The sequence below is a fragment of the Enoplosus armatus genome, chromosome 4, assembly GCF_043641665.1.
Source record: "Enoplosus armatus isolate fEnoArm2 chromosome 4, fEnoArm2.hap1, whole genome shotgun sequence".
NCBI lineage: Eukaryota > Metazoa > Chordata > Actinopteri > Centrarchiformes > Enoplosidae > Enoplosus > Enoplosus armatus.
The window spans coordinates 8,322,928-8,350,792 of record NC_092183.1 but is presented as its reverse complement, the minus strand read 5'-3'; the positions used below and the strand labels follow the sequence as shown (position 1 = coordinate 8,350,792).

At 41.1% G+C, this 27,865-nt stretch overlaps 4 protein-coding genes across 4 annotated transcripts; all 4 read left to right on the top strand.

The window, feature by feature from the left end:
- The first annotated feature begins 1,193 nt into the window (after positions 1–1,193).
- Positions 1,194–8,369, top strand: septin5a (septin 5a). Its single transcript, XM_070903551.1, has 11 exons — positions 1,194–1,394; positions 3,002–3,092; positions 3,394–3,480; positions 3,944–4,067; positions 4,180–4,314; positions 4,448–4,565; positions 4,688–4,789; positions 5,640–5,736; positions 5,852–5,987; positions 6,122–6,224; positions 7,206–8,369. Exons 1-11 carry the CDS (start codon positions 1,320–1,322, stop codon positions 7,266–7,268), a joined length of 1,131 nt encoding a protein of 376 aa, XP_070759652.1. The 5' UTR covers positions 1,194–1,319; the 3' UTR covers positions 7,269–8,369.
- A 1,256-nt stretch (positions 8,370–9,625) lies between these two features.
- On the top strand, positions 9,626–11,707 carry gp1bb (glycoprotein Ib platelet subunit beta). Its single transcript, XM_070903554.1, has 2 exons — positions 9,626–9,692; positions 10,544–11,707. Exon 2 carries the CDS (start codon positions 10,556–10,558, stop codon positions 11,177–11,179), a length of 624 nt encoding a protein of 207 aa, XP_070759655.1. The 5' UTR covers positions 9,626–9,692; positions 10,544–10,555; the 3' UTR covers positions 11,180–11,707.
- A 646-nt stretch (positions 11,708–12,353) lies between these two features.
- dhx37 (DEAH (Asp-Glu-Ala-His) box polypeptide 37) lies at positions 12,354–23,116 on the top strand. Its single transcript, XM_070903550.1, has 26 exons — positions 12,354–12,456; positions 12,564–12,733; positions 13,114–13,226; positions 13,339–13,717; positions 13,847–13,995; positions 15,771–15,863; positions 16,033–16,129; positions 16,609–16,722; positions 16,856–17,072; positions 17,720–17,818; positions 17,904–17,974; positions 18,094–18,229; positions 18,325–18,401; positions 19,032–19,264; positions 19,370–19,481; positions 19,597–19,703; positions 19,950–20,138; positions 20,243–20,367; positions 20,515–20,631; positions 20,714–20,886; positions 20,974–21,088; positions 21,617–21,754; positions 21,845–21,939; positions 22,326–22,399; positions 22,528–22,625; positions 22,724–23,116. The coding sequence occupies exons 1-26, from the start codon at positions 12,354–12,356 to the stop codon at positions 22,798–22,800; spliced, it is 3,471 nt and encodes a 1,156-aa protein (XP_070759651.1). The 3' UTR covers positions 22,801–23,116.
- Positions 23,117–23,646: 530 nt separating this feature from the next.
- Positions 23,647–27,456, top strand: ufd1l (ubiquitin recognition factor in ER associated degradation 1). Its single transcript, XM_070904402.1, has 12 exons — positions 23,647–23,772; positions 23,987–24,119; positions 24,428–24,460; positions 24,558–24,679; positions 24,787–24,917; positions 25,004–25,076; positions 25,160–25,228; positions 25,314–25,382; positions 25,457–25,507; positions 25,614–25,702; positions 26,510–26,594; positions 26,832–27,456. The coding sequence occupies exons 1-12, from the start codon at positions 23,770–23,772 to the stop codon at positions 26,904–26,906; spliced, it is 933 nt and encodes a 310-aa protein (XP_070760503.1). The 5' UTR covers positions 23,647–23,769; the 3' UTR covers positions 26,907–27,456.
- The last annotated feature ends 409 nt before the right edge of the window (positions 27,457–27,865 follow it).

Below are 27,865 nucleotides of genomic sequence, written 5' to 3'. Positions count from 1 at the left end.
GTATTTTCTTCAGATTAAGATTTTCCAAAAAACATTTACAGTACAAAATACAGTGCATTGTTAACGATTAAACCAGTCATTCCCAACCTCTTTGGGTTGTGACCATCTATAAAAAAAGATGGTTTCATTGAATTTGAGTCCCAAAGAGGTAAAATGATCCAATATTCCACAAAAAAAGCACAGATGAGAGAAAAGTACAAAAAATTAACACAGATCCATTAATCGTCTCATGACCCCTCAGATTTATCTTGTGACCCTCTGGAGGAGCCAGATCCCTCGATTAGGAACGGATTAAACTTCCTAACTTTATATAAAGTTGTGAAAACAACTTTCACCTCGACCAGCTACAACTGTTAAATGCTGCTCATGAATTATATTTTATAATATATCAGTCAGGGTCCATTCTTTTGCAGAAAGAGTACTTTTAATTTGATTCTTTAAGTACATTTTGCTGTCGATACTTCTTCACTTTGATTTAAGTTTGAATGCAGTATTTTTACATTGTTTTATTGGTACTTTTACTTTAGAAAAGGATCTGACTACTTCTTCTACCACTCGCCTGTAAGGCACTCACTGTGAATTTCTGGTCTAGACGATGGTGAGCCGCCTCTGCTCACCACACACACACAGAAAGCACACAGATTGACAAATTACTCAATAATCTGATAATCTCACTCCGCACGTCTGTACTTGCAGTGTTTGTGTCTTTATCAGTTGTTTGTTTCACTGCACCTTTTGTCACCGTCAAGTTCAAACAAGTTCTTGTTCTGTTTCACATCTTTTAACACTGAAGCCAACAAAGCATCCAGACTTTCTTTCTGTCTTTCTTTGCGAGCTGGTGGTCATTTCTCTCTGTGCAGTTGAGTTTTATTTTTCAACTGTCGGAGCTGTGGGAGGGAATACAGGCTGAATGAATGAGTTCCTTTTAGACCTTCGCTTCTTCCATCCCTCCCTTGTTTCCTCCCTCAAATTGCCACCTCTCTCTCTTACTCCCTCTCTCTCCGTCTCAGTGAGAATTCCTACGTACCTGTCTGAACAGGGAGAGTCAGAGCGCTGCAGGGCAGAGGAAAGAAAGAAAGAAAGAAGGAAAGAAAAGAAAGAAAAGAAAGGGAATCAAGAGAAGGAAAGTAGGAGGAACAAAAGGCGCATATTTAAAGAGCACAATCAGGAAAGAGGTGTGTTAGAGACGGAGAGCGAGAGGCGAGTTCATCAAGGTCTCGAGGCTTCAAACTTGCTTTTCCCCTGTTCCCTGCTGGGCTGTTTTTCAACTTTCTGAGACCCGTCGCTATTTCAGTCCGTCAGTATTGGAGCGGTTTAGGATGGATGCCATCATGCTGCAAGAAAAACTGGTGGAACGGCTGCTATGCCCACGAGTGAGAACAGCCAGGCAGAAGGTAAAACGTCGGATTTCTGGGGACAAAATGGGTGTAAAATAGACAAAAAAAGTGGGGGGAAATATCAGAATAAAGACACAGAGTTCAGGATAACTTTATAAATGCATAAACAAAGAAGCCTTAACACCCGCAGACCCACTGCCTGCATCTTGTGGTGATGTCTCTGCTTTTCTGTGGAGGTGTTTTCTCTTGAGATGGCTCTGCAAACTGTCAGATTTACTGCTGAGATGAGATGTGTTTTTATGATTACTCAATGATTTATCTACAGCTTTCTTCATACTTACGCCTCTGGCTCTCTGGCAAGTGTGGTCTGCCAGGCACTGTTTGCACCGCCTGTGGTGTTTTTGTGCAAATGTGTGTGTTTTTGTAAAAGCGATCCTCACCCGAGGGGGCTGTCGGAAATGCCTATGACAAGTTATGACAGCATATAAGGACGCTGACTGCGTGTTTGGCTCGTGTGTTTGCAGAGTGAAAAAAGAGCTTTTCAGGTCTGTTGAATGTAGCTTCTGTCTGTGTGTGTGAATGCTCTCACACGGGCCTCGAGTGTGTATTTATATCCACACATGTCAGCACGTACTGTAGGGTAGAGATGACGCTCTGCCAGATGCAGCAGAGAAAACCTGCCGGACTGAGAGTCTCTGTGTGACACAGTGAGAGACTGGTATCCTCTGGTCCTCTTTGTGTGTCTCTGCGAGAGGTTTAGTGGAAAGTCTGAGACGCTGGTTATTCTCAGCTGGTCAGAGAGGAATGCCGTGCACGTGTTTTTCCATGCAGTTGTAGATCTTCTGCGTTATAGACGCCGTCTGTCTGTTGTGGTCGTTTTATTGCATCGAACGCTGCCAGATGCATTTTGTTTTCACATTAGAAACCCTCCCAGCACTCTTACACTTATTTGGTGTCTTTCTCAAATGTGAGGATGTGTTACTTTTGTTTGTCTTTTTCAGTGGTGGAAAAAGTACTCAGATCTTTTACTGTAGTAAAAGTAGTAATCCCACAGTGTAGAAATATTCTATGACATTGAGACAGGCATTTTCACTCTTCTTTACTTTCAATCAATTGATTAATCAAGACGATGATTTAGGATTGCAATTATTTTCATTATCAATTAACCTGACAATTATCTTTCCTAGTAATAGACAACCTGTCCTAAAACTGGCCTATAAATGTCAGAAAATATAAATAGCGAAAAATGTAAAATCTCCTGAAGCCCAAGCTGATCCTGAGATGTCCTGTTCTGTCTGATCAACAGTCCAAAACCCAAAGATATTCAATTAACTATCAAATGATATAAAGAAAAGCAACAAATCTTCACAAATAAGAAGCTGTAACTAAAGAATATTTAGCATTTTTAATTCAATGAATTGATTATCAAAATAGCTGCCAATTATTTTTCTGTCAACCGACCGCTCGATTAATGGACTGGTTGTTTCAGCTCCACAATAACTGTCAGATAAAAACAATCATTAGTCACAACCTTATGTTACTGATACTTTCTTTCACAAAGCATGAATTAATACTTTACACCTTCTTCTTCTTCTTCTTCTTCTTCTTCTTCTTCTTCTTCTTCTTCTTCTTCTTCTTCTTCGTGTCCTCTTTTTCTGTCCCAGGAGAAACAGTATGTGGGTTTTGCAACTCTGCCCAACCAGGTCCACAGGAAGTCCGTGAAGAAAGGCTTCGATTTTACGCTGATGGTGGCAGGTCAGTTTGCAGTTCAAGATGCACACATGACAGAAAAGCTTTCAGGTACACCTAGCTGATACTAATGCAGTCTGAAACCACAGTCCTGCAATTAATCCTACTTACTTAAATTCAATCTGAGTAATTTTCAACAAAAAACTGAGCATTATAACCCTCACGAATGATTTATTTCAGGACTGTTGCATTAGACTGCATTCGTTTTAGCTAGGTGTACCTAATAAACTGGTATCTTAGTTTATTTGGATTTAATTCAGATTAGGTTCACATACATCGTGACCTTTTGTCTGTCTGTGTGCTGCAGGAGAGTCTGGTATGGGTAAATCCACCCTGGTCAACAGCCTGTTCCTCACAGACCTCTACAAAGACAGGAAGTTACTGAACGCTGAGGGTGAGTCTTCATGCTATTTACTATCTCTCTGCATTAGTCATAATGAATGCACTGCTCTGAGGTCAGGTATTTATGTAAACCAGACCACCATCCATCTTACATTTGTGATGCAGCTGCAGTGAAGAAGTCCAGTTGAAAAGAATTGATCCCACTAATAAGTGTTGTCTGCACAGCCAAAAGCCTGATATTTCTTATTCCTCTGAACCTCAGAGCTCCGTCGTTAACTACTCATTAACAATTCATTAATTACCAGGTCGTTCCTGATTCATTCCTTATAACTAGTCACATGTTTGTGTACTGTATTGTGAAGTGTTCAAGAGCCTTAATGTCAAAGGCATTAGTAAAGCTGCTTTTGTAATAAAACAATCAAAACCCTGAATGACTCCATCAGGGCTTATTTTGCAACTCTTTCACCTCATCTTCTCCCCGTCGCCTTCTCCTTCCCTGTGTCGATGCTTTGCAGAGCGTATTAACCAAACGGTGGAGATCATCAAACACACTGTAGACATCGAGGAGAAAGGAGTGAAGCTCAAGCTGACCATCGTAGACACGCCGGGGTTCGGAGACGCCGTCAACAACAACGAGTGGTGAGCTGGAAGATCTGCTTGTCTGACGTGTGCCTGATTCAGCCTGCTGGCTTGATTTCACAGGGCCTGGAGGAGCTGCTAATGTGTGTGTGTGTGTGTGTGTGTGTCCTAGCTGGAAGCCGATCACAGACTACATCGATCAGCAGTTTGAGCAATACTTCAGGGATGAGAGTGGACTGAACAGAAAGAACATCCAGGACAACCGAGTCCACTGCTGCCTTTACTTCATCCCTCCATTTGGCCACGGGTAATAACACACGCACACACACACGCACACAAACTATTGAAACGACACATTTTCTATTTTCCATTTTCGTCAATTAAAACTGTTTTGATTCGGATTTACTTTGCTCTCAAAACGTCTGTATTTTTACCCTCAGGCTGCGTCCGGTGGATGTTGAGTTCATGAAGGCTCTGCATGAGAAGGTGAACATAATTCCACTCATCGCGAAGGCCGACTGCCTCACGCCCAACGAGATCAAAAAGCTCAAAGACAGAGTGAGTCCCTCCACGGTGAATTCAACATGTTTCACTGTTTGCAGATTGTTCACTGTAACCATGATTCTGATTTTATCTGTGTGTGTGTGTGTGTGTGTGTGTGTGTGTGTGTGTGTGTCTAGATACGAGAGGAAATAGACAAGTTTGGGATCAAAGTGTACCAGTTCCCCGAATGTGACTCCGATGAGGATGAAGAGTTTAAACAGCTTGACAAAGAGCTGAAGGTGAGTCAGGTCCCTGTTGCAGAGTCCAGTGAATTAACTGATTCACTGCAAGTGGAAGTGACTCTACCTTTGGCCACAGTTTGGGGTCATTTCACTTCTCTGGGATTTACAGGAAAACATATCTCTCACTCGGGGTAGCCAGGATGTTAGAGATACTGAGTTTGTATTAAATTAAATACAATAATAATTAAATTATGATGGATTTTTCATATTAGATTTGTAGTGGACATAAGTGAATCCTTTTTCATTTATTTATTTTGTTGGCTGGCCGCAAGCAAAGTTTAATTCACCCCCAAAGTATTTTGAGTGGTGGCAGAAATCAGATATCCCAAAACCTGAGCAACTAAAACTATCTGCATGGCTGACTTGTCAAACGCAGTTGTAACTAATGACATTATTACTCGCTGCTTTGCATTGAAACTTGGTTATTGAAGACATGACAGTGCCACTGCACCAGAGTAGAAAAATATACCAGTCGTAATTTTGGTTTTAACCGTTTTAAGTGATCTTAAAATAATCTTAACTCAAGGTCTACTTACTAGCTTTTTCCGTGGTCTTCCTCAGTAGGTAGTAAGTGGACCTTTTGACCTTTTAAGTGTACAAGCCGCTCAAAGTTTTCGTCTCATGACATGAATCGACTGATCAGGTGGGAAATCTGTGCAAGAAAAATAAACAACAAACCGTTTTTTGCGTCTCAACCGTTACAGTTACGCTTCTCTTGAGCTGTTCAGAGGCCTTTAGTGAACCTGTATAATTCTGTGAATGTGTATCAGGGCTCAGCATGCTCAGTCGGCTGTCTCTGGGTGGATAGGGGTCAAAAAAACGACCCACCCTCTATCTCTGTGTGCAGGAGTGCACCCCGTTCGCTGTGATCGGCAGCAACACAGTGGTGGAGGCTCGAGGGCAGAGAGTGAGAGGGAGGCTGTACCCCTGGGGGATCGTTGAAGGTTCGTTCATATGTTATCTATCTGTGCAGCTGCCATCAGCCTGAATGCCACTCAGACACAGTTTGAACGTCATGACTCGGAGTGTTCATTCATTTTACATATTTCTTTGCTCCAGTGGAGAACCAGTCGCACTGTGACTTTGTGAAATTGAGGAACATGCTGATTCGTTCGCACATGCACGACCTCAAAGACGTGACCTGCGACGTCCACTACGAAAACTACCGAGCGCAGTGCATACAGGAGATGACCAGGTGTGTGGAGTGTTTTGTGAACGTCGCAGATAAATTCTGATGTTTACAGATGTCAGTACAGTTTGCATGCTTCACCTCTCTTCCTCCTTTTCTTCTTCTTCTTTACTTCTTCTTCTTCTTCTTCTTCTCCTCAGTAAACTTGCTCAGGACAACCGTATGGAGAGTCCCATCCCCATCCTGCCGCTGTCCACCCCGGATGTGGAGACTGAGAAACTAATAAAAATGAAAGATGAGGAGGTATCAAACAACTGTGAAATGATTGCAAGAAACTCGTTCACCACTGAGAGAATATTTCATATAATGAAATAATGGTCCAGCTAGTAACCAGCAGTGGAATGTAGCCAAGTAATTTTACTAAAGTACTGTACTTAAGTACTTCAACAAGTACAAACTATTCAGTGTCACTTCAATTTACTAATTTTTAAGAGAGTAGGATAACTTTATAGTGTGTAAGAAAATCTTCTTCTTCTTCTTTTAAGAGGTGCCTTGCTATCTTAAATACATACACGAGCATTAATGATTAATACTTTATTAATTTTACTTGGTTATGAGGCAAAAACAATAGAAACATTATTTAATAAATGTAAAAAAACACAACAGATAAAACAAAAGCAGAATATAACATTAAAACGTAAACATAAGTACAAGATGAGAAAAGGAGAGAAGAAACATATGCATAAATAAGTATATCTTAAAAACACTAATATAATTCACATATTGTTGGCACTGAAATACACATAAATACATATACAGAGCTGGTACATTGTGGCCCAAACTACAAAACGTTGCAATACCAGCTGCTGATATACAGCCTGGCATTGCAAATACATGTAAAATGACATAAAAAGTGTATAATCAAATTAGTGCAAGAAATATACATCATCATCGTCATCCTGTCGGTTTCATACTACAATCTGCACCGAGTCTTTAACCTGAACAACGACCATAAATCAAACACAGTTGTGTCTATTTTACACTGATATCAAGTAGTTACTCCATTTAGAAGTATATTACTCTATTTGTAATATCTGCCGTATATTTAAATCCACAGCAGTGATTATTGCCTTTAAACCACTCTGTGTGATTTTTAATCTATTCAAAGATTAACACACACTTGCATTCGATTCAAAGGCTACTCTTAGCATCACATGCTCTAAATGCTGTGAAACACTGTGAACTCTCCAGACCATTGAGCCAAACGTTCCTCTCTGTCTGCAGCTGAAGAGGATGCAGGAGATGCTGAATAAGATGCAGCAGCAGATGCACGACAAAGACCAGTGACGTCTCGCCGGAGCAGAGCTGGGCTGCAGCGCCGCCTACTGTTTCTCCTCTGAACGACAGTGAGACCTTCAGATGTTGAACATGGATATCACGTGTTAGTGGCAACTCTGGCTGTACATTTATCCTCAGTTTGGTGCTTTGTAAAGTTTGTCTGCCTGGAGGGTTGTTTGTCAGAGGTGTTTTTTTCTCTCTGAAACTATCCGTTTGCCCACTTTGAGCCCCTCACTGTGGTTTAACAGTCTTAACATATATAATATAAATGCGTAATTTAAATTACTACTCAGTGTATCTAATTTATAAAATGCAATGCTAAACTTTTTGGATATTTTGTCAGGGTATGAACGTGTGTGCTACAAGATGTTTTGTAAAGACATTTAGGTTGTTGGTGATGTTTAAATTTGAACATGGATATTGTTTTTTATTACGTGTTTTGTGAGTGTGTGTGTTTGGGTGCGTGAGTGTGTGTATTTCATGACATTTCCTCTGATTATCACCAGTTATCCGTCCATAAAAGTCCCATTTGTCCTTCTGACTTTACTTTTGTTAAAATCCAACTTTTGCTCTTGTTAATTTGCTCTCTGATCCTCAATGGCAAGTCAAAATATCCTCTCCCAGCATTTTTATATGTGCTGGCTGAGCTGAAAATGCACTTATTGCCAGTGGCTAACTGTGAATGGAGAGCCTTTGACATAATGAGAGGGTTGGTGCAGTGCAGGGTGCATGTGAGAGCATGCAGCCATTACTCATATCCGCCAAACGCTGTGGGCCTATTTTTACCGCTTTATAGCCGATGGCCTGTGCTTGTATTAAAATGCATCGTGACCTGCAGGATGCTTTGTTGCCACTTTGTTGGGATGGTAAAAATAGATCAATAACGAGGAGCACATACTGTGTCTGTTTTAACTTTGAGTTGTTGCATTCTGCCAGTGAAGATGTGTGTCCTGTGTGTGAGTTAAGATTGTGTGTGTGTGTGTGTGTGTGTGTGTGTGTGTGCGTGTGTGTGTAGACTGATGCTGAGGAACATATTTTGCCTGAAGGCCGTGAGCTCAGCCTGTGCCCCGTTTATAAAGGTGTGACAAATAAACTCTTGTTTCTCGTCCATCTGGCTTCACTGCCTGTGTGTTGTTTTCTCTGAAGGTTGTGGAGTTGTACATGAACGTCCAGTGAGCGCAATGCAATGTCCTCTCTGTCACCTCCGGCCGTCAGTGTCTGAACGACTGCTGCAGGAACACTATCTGCTAATTCATATTTATCTCCTGCAGCCATTCTTCCTCTGCACTGTACACGACATCTTCTCCCTGCCAGTCAGAGGAGGCACAAGCAGACATAAGATTAGCATGAACGATAGAAATATCTGTATTTTCTGTAAGAGGACTTAAATATTTCTTTTCTTTTTAATATTCAGTGGAGGAAGAAGTACGCAGGTCTTTTAACTTAACTCTTTAAAATACTCCTGCTTTCAAAATTTTACTTAAGTTAAAGTACTATCAAAATCTACTTAAAGTACCAAAAGTAAAGGTACTCATTGTATAGATTGACCCATTTCAGAAGTATGGATTATGATTATTGATGCATTAATGTGTTCATCCCTTTAATGTTGCAGCTGGTAAAAGTGGAGCTAATTTCAATTACTTTATATACTGCTGGCTAGCATATTTTAACATATAATAGTATAACATCATTTATTTGATGATTATATTATATTTTGTATTATTAATCTGAATCTGCAAAGTTATAACATAAATATAGTTCAGTCAAAAGTACAATATTTGCCTTGTAGTGGATTAGAAGTATAAAATACATGGAAATGGAAATACAGTACAAGTACGTCAAAATTGTACTTAAATACAGTACTTGAGTAAACCTCCACTGCTAATAATCCATATTACACTTGATGTTACACCTGACGTGTATCATGACACATGTTGTCTTCTTTGCTGCATGTTCTGATGCAGAAATGGATCTCAACACTGTTTGAAATACGCTTTTACAGGTCAGTAATTTACTATTAATTTTCTAGGAAAGAACGTGCTTGCTGACCGGCTGTAATTTCACTGAAACACTCTCAAGGTCACACCAGCAATTAATTAAAACAAATTAATTGTAAGTGAACTAACTGAACTCTATCTGTCTCTGTTTGACCTCTAATTAGTACCAAAGTAAACAGTTCTTTCCACAGAACGTTCTAGAAATTCATTAGAAATGAAGGAACGCTAAAATAAAGAGTCATTGAGATACTTCCCATATCCTGTTTATGTGTGTGTTTGTGTGTGTGTGTGTGTGTGTGTGTGTGTGTGTGTGTGTACTGTACTGTACGTGTGTGTGTTCATATTTGACAGCAGTCTTTATCAGTGAGTGCCAGCTTGCAGTAACTCACACACTTGAAGAAACACAGTCTTCTCCTAAAGACACGCAGAACTGAAGGTAAATGACCTTATTAAGACTATTTTAGTTCTGCAGCTGTTTTAATGAATAATTATTGATATTAAAACAGGGTTTCATGACCCATGACCCAGTTTCTTGCTCTCAAAATATCCCAGCAGTTAGAAAGCTGTCAAGTTGGTGTGTGAAGTTCAGTTTGGCAGAATTTACTCTGTTTTTAAGAACATGGCGGGGGGCTGTAAATTATCAATGGGACATGTTGGATGGATAGTGCTTCTTTGTATTTAGGGGATGAGTAGATGAACTGAAGTCAAATGAACATGTTTCGTATATTTTACTCTTGTGGAATAAAAATTATGAAAATCAATAAAACATATTTACAAAATAAACTAAACCCTACACACTCTAATGCACTTGTAGTCCAGAGCCTCACAAGATACCACAGAGCTGAGTCAGTACCTCTCATACAGAAAATCATAAAGTTTCATAAACTGCAGGACTGTTGGACTGCATCAGTGTCTATTTTCTAATAATTTTAGATCCAAATAGGTTTTGAAAACCACATAAGTACATAAATAAGATAAGGCAAGATTTGATAAATCCCCACAAAGAAAATTAAGTTATAGATATTATGTTTTAACAGACGTGTTCTTACTGTTTGATGTTAATCTTGCATATTCCTTCCAGTAACAGCTGAATTATTTATTTTTTTAGGCCTTAAATCGATAGAATACACTGAAGAGACAGACAGTAAATGTTAGTATATCTGACAAAAACAAATATTTCAGCTGTCCAGAGATACAAAGAGCAGCAGCTGCTTGTGGTTCCTACAATAGAGCCAATTACATCTCACAATGCAGTTAATCTGAGGATTCATCTTCTCCTCTCCTCAGTGATTGGTTACCATGAAGGGGCTCCTGCTCCCGTGTCTGCTACTCTTGTTTGGAGGTCAAAGGTCATCAGCATGCCCCCACCTCTGCTCCTGTCATGGCAGCCAGGTGAATTGCAGCAGCAGGCATCTCCGCTCCTCCTCGCTGCCCACCCATTTCCCTGCTGGGACCACTGAGCTCCATCTCCACAACAACCTGCTGACCCACCTCCCCAATGGGCTCCTGGATGATCTGACCTCCCTCCGCTTTGTCTCCCTTCATGGTAACCCCTGGGTGTGTGACTGTGGCGTCCTCTACCTGCGAGCCTGGCTGCTGCGTCAGCCAGCCACCCTCACATCACACCTGGGCGTCAACTGCAGCTCCCCTCCCGGCCTGAGAAGGCGGCTGGTGGTGTATTTAACGGAGGAGGAGGTCCTGGACTCCTGCCACTACTGGTACTGCGACCTGGCTCTGGCCTCGCAGGTGTGTCTGTTCGTGTTTGTGGTGGTGCAGGCTGCTCTGCTGGTAGCTCTCCTGGTGTTTCTGAGGAGGTTCGAGAGGCTGACCAAGGAGGCGAGGAGAACCAAGGAGGAGAGCTTCACAGCCGGGGAGGGTCTGAGGGAGAACGAGTATGCGCCTTTGAAGGACAGCAACTTCTGAGATGTATGATTGTTGGACACAAAAGAAGAGAAAGAGCTGTCATTTGGAGAGAAAATGTCTCACATGCTTTTTGTGTTTCAAACTATTGTTCCAAAGATCATCTTTATGCACAAACACATGACAAACTAAAGGAAAAACCTGAATAAATGAGTAAAGAAACAAAACAAAGGCTTCCATAAAGGGCACAAAGGTTGTTTGTTGAAATTGTTGAAAAACTGATGAACAAATATGGATGTGTTTGTAACAGTTTCTGTTTAGCACCTTGAGATATTTTATTTGTGGATGTAAGTAATTAAAATAAGACCGAGTGAGAAATGGTTATGTCTGCAGTACTTCATGAACTGCTGATGGGGTGTTTATGTGTGTGATGATATCTGGCATTTGTTTTAGTTTCTCTATGTAAATTATAGTTTAATGTTTATTTCAGATCTAGTAATTTGCCATTTTCTCTTTGTGAAATTTGATCATCAGTAAAATAAAAATCTTAAATGATTCTGATTGTGCCATGTTTATGTTTGTCCCACATACAATTTTAGATATTTATTTATGGAACTTTGTTTTGATGTTTTTAACACAAAACAAATGTTATTAATTATGTAATGTAATCAAGATTTACTCACATCGTATGGCAGTGTTGTGTATTTCCTTTTTATTTACTTTGTAGAAGAAATTCCTTCATTGTGGCTGAAATTTAAAAAATAATTAATGGAAAAATTAAATTATATGCACAGTTTTCTGAAATGTATTTTAATTGACAAGACGTTGAGTCATGAGTTATTATATTATGGAGATATTCAGATCTTCTACAACACCAAGACACCAAATACATATTGGGGATTCATTTTTCTCGTGTGTCTTTGTAGCGGAACCTTTCTGTGGAGACAACGTTTCCGCGGCGGATAGTTTTACGTGATGGACCCTCATATGTTTACACGTGAGGTTTGTGCAGGGCTGTAATTTCTAACATCAAGTGTTGAAATCTCAAACCCCGTCGTTTGACCATCTAAAATAAAAAGGTTTGTATTTTACAATACTCATAAAGATTTAGTAATGTTAGCTAGTTAGCTCTTGTTACGTTAGCTGGCTTTTTCGTGGTGTCTCACAGTACAAGTTATCACGTAGTGCTTTGGTATACATAGTTTGTTATTTATTAATCCCCAGACCTCAGTTTAAAATGGGAAAACTAAGAAAGAAACGCAACTGGAAGGGAAGACAGCAAAGTGACCCTCAACAACCAGCAGGTGAACAGAAGACAGAGGTTGTGGTGGAACTGCAAGGTAGGAATTCAAAAGTGATATTCATAAACTGGTTGAATTATTTGGTCTATGTTGCCACTTAAATTTGGCTGTGGCTTGTAACAGTGTCCGGGCTTTGTTTTCATCAGATGGGGGCAGGCTAAAAGGTGTAGACGAGAGCAACGCTTTGGTCCTCCCAGCCAACAAAGCCACGAAGAAGAAGCTCTCAGTGACACCTGTCTCCTCCAAAAAGCCCCTCACCAAGAAGCAGAGGAAAGAGCTGCAGAAGGTCCTGGAGCGTAAGGAAAAGAAAGCTCAGGTGAGAGTTTGATGCCGCAGATTCAAACAAAGATGTGTAGCTTTAAGAATCTGCATCAAAGACTGGCCCAAAACTGTCAGTTTTGTTGTCTTGTTTATTTACTCTTCGATTTGTTTGCCAACTTTAGACTCTTTATTTAGGAGCTGTTGTATGCCTGCTTGTGTTTAGACATTTGACTTTGATTTCTTTTGTTAAGTGAAAAAAGGGGTTGTTGACAAGGAAATGAGAGAGAGAGAGAGAATTTATTCCTACTCAGTTATTCGCAGTAAGTCGTCCTCCATAAGATCATCAGGTATGCTGGACTTAAACATGTTAGACTCTGCCAACAAGACTTTGGGAGAAATGGGATATAAAGGTGTTCCGCTGTCTGTCCTGTCCAGAGAGCAGACATCCTGACCAAACTAGCTGAGGTGCAGCTTCCAGAGTCTGAACTGAAGCTGCTGTACACCACGTCCAAGCTGGGAACAGGAGACAAACTTTACCAGACTAAACAGTAAGTGCACATATGCAACATACTAGCTAAGATAAACAAAGGCCTTTTTCTCATTGGAAGTTATGGAGAAGGTGGCGTCCCGGAGTCTGATGTTTTTTTAATTTATTTCCAGGTCATCAGATGAAGTAAAAGATGGAGACTCGGGGCCAAAGATCAGCAGCGTCAGTGGAGCAAACAGAAAAAGGAAATGGAAAGACGACGAGGATGAAGAAGAGGAACAAAAGGCAGAAGAAAGTAGTGATCTGAACACCTCGTCTGATGATGAGGAGGAGGATGAAGAAGTGAATGAGATTGCGCATATGAGTGAATCTAAGGAAACCACCTCTTCCTGTCAGGAGACAGAGAACAAACAGGAAGTGAAGGAAGAACAACACCAAACAGAACAAAATGGACAGAATGAGAAGAAGATTTCAGATCAGGAGAAAGTCCAAAACAAGAAGCCGTCTCAGCCGGCAGTCTTCGTTCCTGTTGACAGATTACAAGAAATACAGGTGTGTGTGTGCTCACCGTATATGTGAGTCTGAGAACGACTGAGTACGTCTGGAAACTACAGGTTTTCCATTCAGGTCGGTGTGTTTTTTGCAAGCTTGCTTTGAGTGTATTTCGATCTGTTGCTGCAGGACGCTCGTCTGAAGCTGCCCGTGCTGGCAGAGGAGCAGGTCATCATGGAGGCAGTGAGAGAAAATCCCTGTGTTGTCATCTGTGGAGAGACAGGAAGTGGAAAGACCACTCAAGTGCCTCAGTTTCTGTATGAAGCCGGCTATGCCAGGTAGGTTACCCTCTCTATGGGGCTGTCCTTGAAGGTTTCACTATATACAGTGCATCCGGAAAGTATTCACGGCGCTTCACTTTTTCCACATTTTGTTATGTTACACCCTTATTCCAAAATGGATTAAATTAATTTTTTTCCTCAAAATTCTACACACAACACCCCATAATGACAATGTGAAAAAAGTTTTTTTGAAATTTTTGCAAATTTATTAAAAATAAAAAACTAAGAAATCACATGTACATGAGTATTCACAGCCTTTGCCATGAAGCTCAAAATTGAGCTCAGGTGCATCCTGTTTCCACTGATCATCCTTGAGATGTTTCTGCAGCTTAATTGGAGTCCACCTGTGGTAAATTCAGTTGATTGGACATGATTTGGAAAGGCACACACCTGTCTATATAAGGTCCCACAGTTGACAGTGCATGTCAGAGCACAAACCAAGCATGAAGTCAAAGGAATTGTCTGTAGACCTCCGAGACAGGATTGTCTCGAGGCACAAATCTGGGGAAGGTTACAGAAAAATTTCTGCTGCTTTGAAGGTCCCAATGAGCACAGTGGCCTCCATCATCCGTAAGTGGAAGAAGTTCGGAACCACCAGGACTCTTCCTAGAGCTGGCCGGCCATCTAAACTGAGTAATCGGGGGAGAAGGGCCTTAGTCAGGGAGGTGACCAAGAACCCGATGGTCACTCTGTCAGAGCTCCAGAGTTCCTCTGTGGAGAGAGGAGAACCTTCCAGAAGGACAACCATCTCTGCAGCAATCCACCAATCAGGCCTGTATGGTAGAGTGGCCAGACGGAAGCCACTCCTTAGTAAAAGGCACATAGCAGCCTGCCTGGAGTTTGCCAAAAGGCACCTGAAGGACTCTCAGACCATGAGAAACAAAATTCTCTGGTCTGATGAGACAAAGATTGAACTCTTTGGTGTGAATGCCAGGCGTCACGTTTGGAGGAAACCAGGCACCGCTCATCACCAGGCCAATACCATCCCTACAGTGAAGCATGGTGGTGGCAGCATCATGCTGTGGGGATGTTTTTCAGCGGCAGGAACTGGGAGACTAGTCAGGATAGAGGGAAAGATGAATGCAGCAAAGTACAGAGACATCCTGGATGAAAACCTGCTCCAGAGCGCTCTTGACCTCAGACTGGGGCGACGGTTTATCTTTCAGCAGGACAACGACCCTAAGCACACAGCCAAGATATCAAAGGAGTGGCTTCAGGACAACTCTGTGAATGTCCTTGAGTGGCCCAGCCAGAGCCCAGACTTGAATCCGATTGAACATCTCTGGAGAGATCTGAAAATGGCTGTGCACCGACGCTTCCCATCCAACCTGATGGAGCTTGAGAGGTGCTGCAAAGAGGAATGGGTGAAACTGCCCAAAGATAGGTGTGCCAAGCTTGTGGCATCATATTCAAAAAGACTTGAGGCTGTAATTGCTGCCAAAGGTGCATCAACAAAGTATTGAGCAAAGGCTGTGAATACTTATGTACATGTGATTTCTCAGGTTTTTTATTTTTAATAAATTTGCAAAAATCTCAAAAACTTTTTTCACGTTGTCATTATGGGGTGTTGTGTGTAGAATTTTGAGGAAAAAAATGAATTTAATCCATTTTGGTATAAGGCTGCAACATAACAAAATGTGGAAAAAGTGAAGCGCTGTGAATACTTTCCGGATGCACTGTATTAGCTAGAAAAATGGCTTACATGTGGAGACACATTCATGTGTGAGATCATGCTGGTACCATCATCTTCTTCATTCTGGTTTATCGTGCAGTGGCAGTGGAATAATAGGCATCACAGAGCCAAGAAGAGTAGCAGCTGTCAGCATGTCCCACAGAGTGGCCAAAGAGATGAACCTGTCCACACGGTAACAAACATTTGCTCGTTGTAGATGTTCAAAATATTTTCAATTCTCAAATCCACAGACGTAGAGAGTATACATACTATTTTGTTTTTTGCAATCTTTGTGACGAGCTTGGAAATAAAAATATGCTGGAAAAAATATTTTGTGAATTTAATTGTGCGTCTGCGTTCAGGGTGGTGTCGTACCAGATTCGATATGAAGGGAACGTGACCAGCGATACCAAGATCAAGTTCATGACAGATGGTGTTCTGCTGAAGGAGATTCAGAAGGTATCATCTTTACTCTCCATTGACTCATTTTGATAAAATGAAGTAAACATGACAGACTTTGGTCTACTGGTATTTTGGATTTTACCATGAATGTAGGTGGTGAGGAAACATCCAGGTGACTTCTGCTTTCCTTCATGACGACTGAGAGACAGACAGACAGAGCGATCATAATAAAAACAAATCCTGCCCGTGCTGATGTAGTGATGAGAAACCATATTTATAGTCCAGAACACAGAATATGAGGATGGTGAGACGCATTATTTTCAGTCTGAAATGTAGCTAATTCAGCTTAAAAACTCCCTGTTTTAATGAGCCGACATGACGTTGGAGTTTTTTTTATATAAATATGAGTAATGGAAAAGTGGAAAACTGTGACTGAAAGCACTTTTGCATCAACAATTGACTTGTTTGTAATACACAGTACATTTGATCTGCATGAACCTTTAATTACCTCGATGTTTCTGTGTCTTGTCTCATAGGACTTCCTGCTCCAGAGATACAGTGTGATAATCATAGACGAGGCTCACGAGAGGAGTGTGTACACAGACATCCTCATCGGACTGTTGTCTCGTATCGTCCCGCTCAGAAACAAGGTAAGAGACTCCGCTGTGCAAAAAGTCACTTAATGTTTAAAGCCTGAATTACAGACAGCATGCACGACATCATCTTGTGTTTTATTCATTTTAATCCCTACTCTGTTTCGTCCCACTCTTCACGTCTCTGCAGAAAGGTATGCCCATGAAGTTGCTGGTCATGTCAGCTACTCTGCGAGTGGAGGACTTCACAGACAACACCAAGCTGTTTCGGACGCCTCCGCCTGTAATCAAGGTGGACGCTCGCCAGTTCCCGGTCACTATACATTTCAACAAGCGCACCCCATTGGATGATTACACTGGAGAAGTTTTCCACAAAATCTGCAAAATCCACCGGATGCTGCCTCCAGGTGCACATACACACACGACACATTGTCTCAGATTTTGTACTTTTTAGTATTAAGATTTGTTTACTACAATACTAAATTGATCTACAGGGATGAAATCAAAGATCATCAAATCATTTAAAGAACATTGGAAGATAACCAATCTGTCTCTTTCATGTTATATGATGAAAATACTTTTTACTCTTCATTTAGCTGGCATCCTTCTACTAACTGATACCAGTTTTCATCTACGAGCATGCGTTATCTAACTAACTAAAGTCTTAACATACACATGTTTAACATCTCAATTCAAACAATTCTCATTAATAATATCACCGTCATTGAATTAACAGATCAATACAATAATGAAAATATAACAACACACTCTTATTTATTTGAGGGGAAACTAACTGAAAAATATCTTTTAAATCCATCAGATTAAAGAAAGAAAGGAGAATCTTGTAGCTCTCTGATAGGTGTTTGTTGAGATAATGTGGCGAGATGCATGAATTGCAAATTGTTAGTTAATATTTATCTGTACAAATGTTCAATTCAGATCTAGAATAACTACTCAGAGTAATTTGCTGTAAGTAAGCAGGACAAACTGCAGTTGCAGGAGTTTAACCTTCACACACTCACCACCACACTGATGCCTTGTCTCTGTCCTTCAGGTGGTATCCTGGTGTTTCTGACCGGTCAGGCAGAAGTTCACACTCTGTGCAGAAGACTAAGAAAAGCTTTCCCCTTCAGGAGGGGTAACACAACCACTGGTGAGTGTAACACACACCTGTTTGCCCCGTCACACAGACAAATCTCTGAGTTTTATTTTCTATGTTTACGTGTTTTTGTGTTCAGGTGGAGACGAGGAAGCAGACACCTCAGAGGCGATGAGGAAGTTTAAGAAGGCCAAACAGAAGAAGACTGTCGTAAGTCTACTTTTAGTAAAATGCCCCTAAAGGCGTCTGTAACCTAACAGACCCTTTTTATGTGTGTGTTTTTGGGATGTGATTAAAGCGTATTTTAAGAGGGTCATCTGTGCCTCCAGTCTTTGCCCCGAATCGACCTGGATAACTACTCCGCCCTCCCGGTGGATGAAGGGGACGAGGACCGAGAGGCGGGGATTGGAGACGAGGAGGACGGAGGCTCTGACCTGGAGATTGGAGACGACCCCGCTAATGCAGGCAAGCTACTCCAAATGAATAACTCTCCACATCCAGTCGGATTTATTTCATATTTAGATAAGTGCTCACTAATTCTCTGTGTTTTGTCTCTGTAGAGGAGAAGGCGGACCCCTCCATTCCTCTCTATGTTCTCCCCCTGTACTCTCTGTTGGCTCCGGAGCAGCAGGCTAAGGTGAGATTAATATCTCATGTCCGCACAAAACCGATAACAAACTTTGATCCATGAGTCGTAGTAGAAGTAGGGATGTTTTTGCACAACTGGGCTAGAAAAAGGGGGAGGTCTTTAAAGGTGGCTGTAGTGTGGATGTAGGTCCAGTTTATTACATGGTCGATTGCAGAATCATGTTGTTACCCTGCTTGGTTCTAGTCCGTAAGCGAATTAAGTGAACTAAATTCTTAATGAAACAGCATTTGAAGAGTATCTTACTTCTTGTCTTGATGTTTCTCTTAAAAAATATGATGTTGGAACGGTTAGAAACTAGTGTAATATTACTTTAAATAACGAAAGGCAGTTTTATTTGAGTCTTACAGGGGGATTGTTCAGAAGACGTTTCATTTGTGCTTACTAGTACACAATAACTTAACAATTAAAGTCACACTGTTTTCCAGAAAATGTATTTAAGATTTAAGATTTTATCATGTAACCACCACAACCAGCTACTAGTTATAACTAATTACTCTGTATGTTTATGTTAGCTATTGTGTAAATCAGATTTATTAACAAGACAGTGGTCTATTCTGTACAGATTTAGGTTTTTTAACTTACTATGATATCTTGTATGCGTGCGTCTCTTGTCTGTAGGTGTTCAGACCTCCTCCACCTGGTACTCGTCTGTGTGTGGTATCCACCAACGTGGCCGAGACGTCTCTGACCATCCCTGGCATCAAGTACGTGGTTGACTGCGGCCGAGTTAAGAAACGTTTCTACGACCGAGTGACCGGAGTGTCGTCCTTCAAGGTCACGTGGACCTCGCAGGCCTCAGCCAATCAGAGGGCAGGTAGAGCAGGGCGAACAGAGCCAGGACACTGCTACAGGTCAGGACTTTGAAGCTGTGTGATAATATAATTACATGGTTGTTTTCTTTACTTGAGGAGGATATTCATAATGTTTGTCGCTCTGTTTCTATGATGTTTCTGCAGGTTGTACTCATCTGCAGTATTTGGAGACTTCAGTTTGTTCTCGGAGGCAGAGATCACTCGCAGGCCTGTGGAGGACCTGGTTTTACAGATGAAGGACCTCAACATAGATAAGGTAAGTAAAAAGCGAAAGACTCAAACTTACCAGCCGACTGAGTGTAATGCTGCTGTATAAGAGAAAAAAAGAAGTCTTGTCATAAAAATGGCGTCATATTTACTGTTTTCTGCAGGTGGTCAATTTTCCCTTCCCCACGTCTCCCTCTGCTGAAGCTCTTGTTGCAGCAGAGCAGTTATTAGTCTCGTTGGGGGCTCTACAGGAGCCGCCTCGCACTGGAAGGTAACCAACTGTCTGTCGATGGGTTTCCCAGTCTTTACCTAGTGTTGAGGGATATTTGATTCTGCCTACACTCTGATTCTTACAGTGAAGCCTTAAAAAAAAGTTACTTGAGAGAATAATCTGTTAATCAATAAGAAAAGATTTTTGCCCTTTTTTGTGGACATTTGAGAGTATAACAAACGGGTGTTATCAGATTCCTCCTGTTGTCCAGGGAAGTCAACTGTTGATTTATTTTTGTCCTATAAGGGTGATCGAGATGGAGCGGGCGAGGCTGAGCTGTCCCATCACCCCCCTGGGCAGAGCAATGGCTTCATTCCCTGTGGCACCGCGTTATGCTAAAATGTTAGCTCTCGGTAAGCAGCAGGATTGTCTGCCCTACGTCATCGCTGTGGTGGCAGCCATGACAGTGCGGGAGCTCTTTGAAGACCTTGACAGGTGAGGACGCATGTTTGCACTAAAGCTCAGTGGTCTCCTCATGCAGCTTACTTCATTTTGTTTATATATTTTTCTACTTGTAACACGTTTTTGTTTCTCCTCAGACCTGCAGGTAGTGAAGATGAGAGCTCCAAGCTCGCCCAGCGTCGAGCTCGGCTGACCCAGATGAGGAGGTTGTGGGCTGGACAAGGAGCGTCACTGCAGCTGGGGGACCTCATGGTCATGCTGGGTAAACCCAAAAGTCTACAAACACATTTTATTTTGGACAGAACTTTTACATTCACCCCTTCAAGATGCATGAAGGGGTACAGAATGTTTTATATTAAGTACATTGATTATTATATATATTATTATTATACTATATTTCTGACTACAGGTGCTGTTGGTGCTTGTGAATTTGCTGGTTGTACTCCTAAGTTTTGCGAGGAGAACGGCCTGAGGTATAAAGCCATGGTGGAGATCAGGAGGCTCAGAGGACAACTTACTAACGCAGGTACATACACACACACACAGAAAACCTGACACATAATGTGCTGCAGAAACAAAACGGAAAATAATGTGTTCTCTCATCCCAGTGAACGCCGTGTGTCCAGAGGTGGGAGTATTTGTGAATCCCAAGATGGCTCCACCGACAGAGCACCAGGTGGTTTGCTTGCGGCAGATCGTTCTGGCCGGACTGGGAGACCATCTTGCAAGGCGTGCGCAGGCAGAAGATATACTGGACCCAAAATGGAGGAATGGATACAAGGTAAGTTACTCTTAGGACTGTAATTGTGATTTAGGAGAGTCTACTATCCTTCACTTTCCCACCTATCTGTTTTCTTGTTGTTTGTAGACGCCTCTTATGGACGAGCCGGTGTTCATTCATCCCACCTCTGCGCTGTTCAAAACGCTGCCGGAGTTTGTCGTCTACCAGGAGATCATGGAGACCACCAAGATGTACATGAGAGGTAAATGAGCTTGTGAATGAATGTGAAAAAACGGGGGCTCATTAATTATTATTTATAGTTGTCTAATATGCAGTGTCAAGTTAAGGTGTGGCACAGATTCAAGCTGGCAATCAGTATAGCTTCCCCCCTTTCAAGCCCTCACTGGAAAAATACCTTTGAGTTCATGTGAAGTGCCGCTGGGCCACATTTTATGTCATTAAAGCCAGTCACAGGGACAGCTTACTGTGTTCAAGTTATCACCACAGTGTCAGACTCTGAAACCCCCTTGTGTGGGCAAATCAGTGGATTTTTGGTGTAATGTTTTCTTTGCTTCACACGGCTCAGAAGTTTTGATGTGTTCAAATGCCAATCGTATCTCAGAATTCTTGCATCTGTGTGACTTCTACATTGCACAATATTGAGGTGACAAGCCAAATTTCAGGACAACAAAGTTTGTCTTGAGTTGTTTTTGTTGCTGCTGTTGTTGAAGCTAGATTTGCAGGCTGATGGTTTCACCTGGTGGAATGTCTTCCTTTCTGTCTCTGTCAGGTATGTCAGCAGTAGAAGCACAGTGGGTCCCCCAGCTTCTGCCTCAGTATTGTCATTTCGGCTCCCCTCTGGATTCTCCGTCGCCGTGGTTCTGTTCGTCTGCAGGCACCATCAAATGTCACCGCTCAAGCACCTTCTGTAAGTTTTCTACAGTTGAGCATCATTGATACGATTCTACTGAAAGGTGTCTCTGGCTACATTTGTCTGATTTCTGTGTCTCTCCTGCAGTCCGTGTAGCTTGGCAGCTGCCAGCAGTGGAGATGGAATATCCAGAAGGCCTGGAGCGTTACAAGCTGTTTGCCAGGTTTCTGCTGGAGGGACAGGTACTGCAGCAAAACCTGACAGTTCCCCATCTCTGTTCAGTCTCAAGTTTCAATTGGGCATGAAAGCTTGAGCCTGATCATTATGTCCTTAAGAATCCTGACCACTGCTAGAGGCTAAAATTGTGTATTACCTTGTATTAATTATTAGTAGTAATAATTATTGAACTTCCTCTCTTGTATTGTTTATTTAGATCCCTAGTAGTTGTTACCTTGGAAAAACTACTCTTAAACTACTCTATATACAGTATAATCAACATATATTTCCACTGACACTATCACCACTACACCAACCCAATAAAAAGCTGTAAAAGTGATGCCTGGGCCTGATCAAACCTGACAGGATTGCTTAGGCATTAAGCGTAATATTTGCTTTGTCTGGTTTGCAGGTTTGTCCTAAACTAAAGAAACACAGCAGCCACCTTCTCTCAAACCCCTCCATCATGCTGAAAACATGGGCAAAGTAAGTTGGTACTCTCACATACACACTGCTCTGCTGCCTTTGAGGCATTTCTCTGTTTTGGTCAATCAACAAATTGACTTGTTTCATGGAAGGGCTTTTATCTTACCGTTTTATCTTTTCTGCTTCAGGCTGCAGCCGAGGACGGAGGCTTTGCTGGGAGTGCTGGTGTCAAAGAGAGTTGACTGCAGAGACGCCCTCCTCTCTGTCTGGAAAACTGAAGATAAATGTGAGGATTTAATGTGCTTAGCATGACGTTGCCCGAGTTTGATTTGATTCTTATTATTTAATCTTGTCGTTCTATCATGTATTTTTCTCCTCCTACAGTTCTGTTGTCTGCATACTGCCAGTGGTTACCTGAAGCCATGCATCAAGAAGTAGCCAAAAGTTGGCCTCCGATGTGAAGGCTTACATCTGAAAAGAAGGCAGAAAATGATATTACACACTTAATGTGACCCATGTTGACATACAGATCCGTAGAACTCCCTTCTTCACCATCAGAGGGCTTCTTCACACCTTAAATATTCTCAAAGTGCAACTACAATACCACAACACTGCCTTTTCTCAGTTTTGTATTTTATATACTGTATCTATGACTTGTACAGTTTTTTTTCATCCAGAAGATATTTCATCTCAAGCTCTATAATGACTTTTAACTTGTTGTCAGTGTGCTGCTGTGAGTGATGTATGTCTGATTTGGTCTTCATAAGACTCATTAAAACTGTGTGGCTCTGAATACGACTGCTGTGTGATTTATTCATGCTGTCTGTAAAGCTTGAGCATGGAGGCAAATATTGTTTAACAGAAAACAAACTGGCGGAGTTACGCGAAATATCTGAACATTTACCAGGCAGGCAGTGTCTAATGAGAAGATGGTATTGGTTGAGATTGAATTTTTGACACCCACCACATGGTCCATTAAGTAGCTAACGAAATGCATCTTGTGAGATGTTAAATGGTATTTGCCGCTTTTGGAGTTTGATTAATGCGAGGGACTAAGAGCCTCTGTTGCTTCTTTTTATTTAAAAAAAGTGAGTCCAACTGCAGCTGTTAGAGTATTTATAATAATGTAATGTAAAATTTTCATCTTTAATATTCTCATGGGAAGCTAAATGGGAAGTCGTTTTCATCTAAAAATGGAGGATATTGCAGGGAACATTTTATTAGGAATTAGAAAATGATTATTTCAATGGGCTGCTGTGATTGGCCAACTTCTGTCGTGTCGTCATTTCCTATTGTCAGCGAGTACACTTCCGGAAGAAGCGGATGACAACAGTGGAAATCTGCATCCCCTAGGCAAATTTTCAAATAAGAAAACAGAAACAGACATTTCGATTTGAGTCGTTTGACGACCAAATACCCAAACTGTCGACATGGTGAGTAACACTCTGCTTTTATTCAACGTTGACGATACATTCATCTCAAAACAAACCGTACTTGAAGCAGTTTAGCTAGCGAGCGGCTAACAACAACACGACAGCAGCAGGAAGGTGCCCTGTCATGTTGGAATTAAAGTCCTACGTGGACGTTACCGACTCACGTAAAATATAAGTGTGTGTGTTTGTTAATGAGAGTTTGTTTGCCCCACAGTTTTCCTTCCACGTATTTGACCACCCGATGTCCCGGGGTTTTCAGAACCGCTTTTCCACTCAGTACCGCTGCTACTCGGTGTCCATGCTGGCAGGTCCTAACGACCGCTCCGACGTGGAGAAAGGAGGCAAAAGTAAGTATTATTGTCATAAAAGTTGGCCATATACTTTCAGACACTTCCAGTTAAACGTTTGAAAACAAACAGGTTTTGGCATCTTTGGTAAAATCTCAAGAATTCTGCAGTAAACATAGGGGTGAAATGATAGAAAGAAATGTCTAATTAGAGTGATCAATTTCTCATTTTCTTTCTTAGTAGGTCTAGTTCATTCATAACAAACAGTTACCATTCATTCATACTTGTACCTTATGTGTTTGTGTTGTTAACGTGATCTTGTTTGTTGCTAATGTCTCAACTAATTAACTTTTCTTTTTTTCTCTTAGTAATAATGCCACCTTCAGCCCTCGACCAGCTCAGTAAGTCCAAGTTAAATCAAGATCCTCTTCATTATAAATGTCCTGTGTGAACGAACCCTTCATGGTTGTAACCTTTCTCCTCCTTTTCCTTGTACAGGCAGGCTTAATATCACTTATCCAATGCTGTTCAAACTGACCAACAAGAACTCAGACAGAATGACACACTGTGGTGTTCTGGAGTTTGTGGCAGATGAGGGGATCTGCTACCTGCCACACTGGGTGAGAAACAGTAACAAGTTTAATGTCTGCTGTCATCAGTGGTGGAATTCTAAAGTATTGTATCAGTCAAGGCAGTACTGATATTTGCTTTGTTTTGTGTGCTGCAGATGATGCAGAATCTCCTGCTGGAAGAAGGTGGTCTGGTCCAAGTGGAAAGTGTTAACCTCATGGTGGCCACTTACTCAAAGTTCCAGCCACAGAGCCCTGACTTCCTGGACATCACAAACCCCAAGGCTGTGTAAGAAACATCAGTTAGGATCGTTAAATAGACCTTTTTTCATATTTTGTGTTTTTGTGATTAACTGAGTAGTCACTTTATTACAGACTGGAGAACGCATTGAGGAACTTTGCCTGCTTGACAACTGGTGATGTCATAGCGATCAACTACAATGAAAAGGTAAATACATTTATTCAAATTAGTGTTGAACTAATATGTGTATATGTTTATCTCTGCTAATGGAATCTGTGTGTTTGTTTCAGATATATGAGCTGCGAGTAATGGAGACCAAGCCAGATAAAGCAGTATCCATCATCGAGTGCGATATGAACGTAAGACTCTCTATATTGTCTCAGACAACATTAAAGTATTCCGTTGCGTTCTACACTTTAAATGTGTTGTGACTCTGTTTCTCAGGTGGATTTCGATGCTCCTTTGGGTTACAAAGAGCCTGAACGACGACCTCAGCACCAGGAAGAACCAACAGTAAGGACCAAACCCTAAAGACACCTTTACATTTTGTGCTCTGAACAATTTTATAAAATTAATTTTCTTCACAGGAGGAAGAAACAGATCCCAGCAGTTACGCTGACATGGATACAGGATTCAGAGTGAGTAAATGTTGCTGTGGGTTAGTGACAAATAAATGTCCCTATGACTTCTGATAGCCGTGATTCTTGGAGCTAATGTAACTTCTAACCTGTTTCTGATCCTTAGGCTTTCACCGGCTCTGGCAATCGTTTGGATGGTAAAACAAAAGGCATTGAGCCCAGCCCTGCCCCTCTTGGCCCAAGTGACATCAAAAGGTGAAAAGATGTTCAGTATTTCATACAAGTGTAACACAATGGTTTAACTATTCAACATGATAACGCTGCAACATTATAAGGCTTCTCCTTTTAGATTTTGTTTTTTTAGACAGCAGATGGTAGAGAGATGACAGGAAATGAGGGGAGTGCCACCAGTCAACCCACATTATGTTGTTTTTGGTCCTTTGGCTGTTTTAGACAAGATCTCTCAGATAGGAGTAAATCTTACATCTTACAGTGTGACACGGTGAGACACAGCAGATTGTCAGCTGATGCATAGAGTTGTAAACTCTGAGTGGTTCTGGCAGTGTGAGCAATTCTGTATCATGTTCTCACTTTTTTGCTGGTGCTACAGACTGGTGTACAAACTATGCCACTATGGTACAGTAGAGCATAACAGGAAATTACAAAAAACTGGAAATACTGAGTCTAATGCCTGTTGGAGAATTGCCAAACCAAACCACGCCTATCACTGCCAAACCAAGACTGCGTCCACACCCTTCTAATTGTGCATCCTTGGGTTTCTCCAGGCATTAAACTCTCTGCTGCTCGTTGCTCACTTCCCCATGTCATCTTGTTTTGGTGTCACATGACATGGTCTCCTTTGCTTTTAGGAGATGTAATTCATACTTTGCACAATGTGACATATTAGTTCACGAGATTATTGGAGGTCCACACTGTGTGGAGACCATTAGTGGAACCTGTTCAATCTTTGTTTTACCACACATCACTGAACATTGAACCTTTCTACCAGTGTTTTGTCTTGAGTGTAAATTCCTAATCTTAAACTCTCGTCTTTCATTACAGAGGCATTCCCAACTATGAATTCAAAGTTGGCAAGATCACCTTCATCAGAAACTCGAGGCCTCAGCCCAGGAAATTTGTAGACGATGTAAGAAAAGTGAAGGATTTTATCGCATTTGTAAATATTTAACTAGGCTGTATTTGCAGTCTCTCACACTCTTTTCCAGTACAGCCTTTTTCTGTAGCACATCAACCAAACTATTTTATTGTGTGATTCATTCTATTTATTTGTATTGAATTCTCTAAATACATTTCCTTATGTAGCACTCATGCTGTAATTATCCAGTTTTAAATTTCACTGTTAAATCTATTTTAATCCTCTCAGGATGACGCCTTGAACAGATTCATCGCCTTCTCTGGACAAGGACAGTCACTACGTAAGAAGGGCAGAAAGCCTTGAAGGATTTCAAGTGGAGAGACTGCCTAATGTGCACAGACTCACCATATCTATTGTCCCCTTCAACAGCAAAGTAAAAAAAAAACCTGGCCTTCAGATGCATTGGGGTTTTGTGTCTCTCTCTGAAATCTGAGTTTTGCTGTGGAGTTGGATTATATGTCATTAAAACTCTGACAGTAATATTTTGCTCAACAGAGGCTGAGCTGCATAAAATGCTGTCAGTTGTAATTTGGTATTCATAAATCCAGGGTGACTGATTTGAGCCAGGTGTAGTAAACTATATCACCACACCACCAACACAAAGAATAACTTGCATTGTTGTAATGATATCAGATTTGAATTACCTTTTGATTGAGTACATTTTCCATATTTGTTGCATTTTTACACTTCTCTTTAAATATACTATTATCCAGAGTCCCACTGATAAAATGGGAGCAATAATAGCTCAGTACTTCAGTTTTTAATTATTAAAAGAATTACATTTTATGCTTGAGGGTTTTTTTTCTGAGTTACAGGAATAATTTGCAAGTGTTTTTCCTTTTTCCCCAGTTTATTTGCAGACAAATAAAGTACTGTTTTGAAATGAATTGATTGCAGGTAATAATTATTTTTGTAATGTCTTAAGCATATACATGAGCTACCAAATGTGATTGGAATTTAATAGTGTAATAATGTAATTAGACCAAGTGTAATGGCATGGAAAATATTTAAAATATTTGAAAGCCAATAAGAAATTTACTGAAACAGGTGCTTGACTTAGATTTCATGCAGAGTAGCTTTAAATCAATTGGACACAATGATGTGACTATAATTATGGAATGTTTAGTGTGCTCATCTTCAGCGATATTCTTGATTCATTTTGATGTTTGCTTTTCAAAAGCGCTTTATAGCCTTAAGTGAGTCTTTTCAAAGGAAGTGCTGTAAAGTTGTGTGGTGGGGCTTTTATTGTGAAATGAAATCAA

Coding starts and splice junctions, on each gene's coding strand:
- septin5a (XM_070903551.1), top strand. CDS start 1,320: ATGGATGCCATCATGCTGCAAGAAAAACTGGTGGAACGGCTGCTATGC. Junction 4,315..4,447: donor ATCCCTCCATTTGGCCACGG/GTAATAACACAC, acceptor TTTTACCCTCAG/GCTGCGTCCGGTGGATGTTG. Junction 6,225..7,205: donor TAAAAATGAAAGATGAGGAG/GTATCAAACAAC, acceptor CTCTGTCTGCAG/CTGAAGAGGATGCAGGAGAT.
- gp1bb (XM_070903554.1), top strand. CDS start 10,556: ATGAAGGGGCTCCTGCTCCCGTGTCTGCTACTCTTGTTTGGAGGTCAA.
- dhx37 (XM_070903550.1), top strand. CDS start 12,354: ATGGGAAAACTAAGAAAGAAACGCAACTGGAAGGGAAGACAGCAAAGT. Junction 15,864..16,032: donor GAGATGAACCTGTCCACACG/GTAACAAACATT, acceptor GTCTGCGTTCAG/GGTGGTGTCGTACCAGATTC. Junction 17,819..17,903: donor GAGGGGTAACACAACCACTG/GTGAGTGTAACA, acceptor TTTTGTGTTCAG/GTGGAGACGAGGAAGCAGAC.
- ufd1l (XM_070904402.1), top strand. Junction 25,077..25,159: donor CGATCAACTACAATGAAAAG/GTAAATACATTT, acceptor TGTTTGTTTCAG/ATATATGAGCTGCGAGTAAT. Junction 25,703..26,509: donor GGCCCAAGTGACATCAAAAG/GTGAAAAGATGT, acceptor CTTTCATTACAG/AGGCATTCCCAACTATGAAT.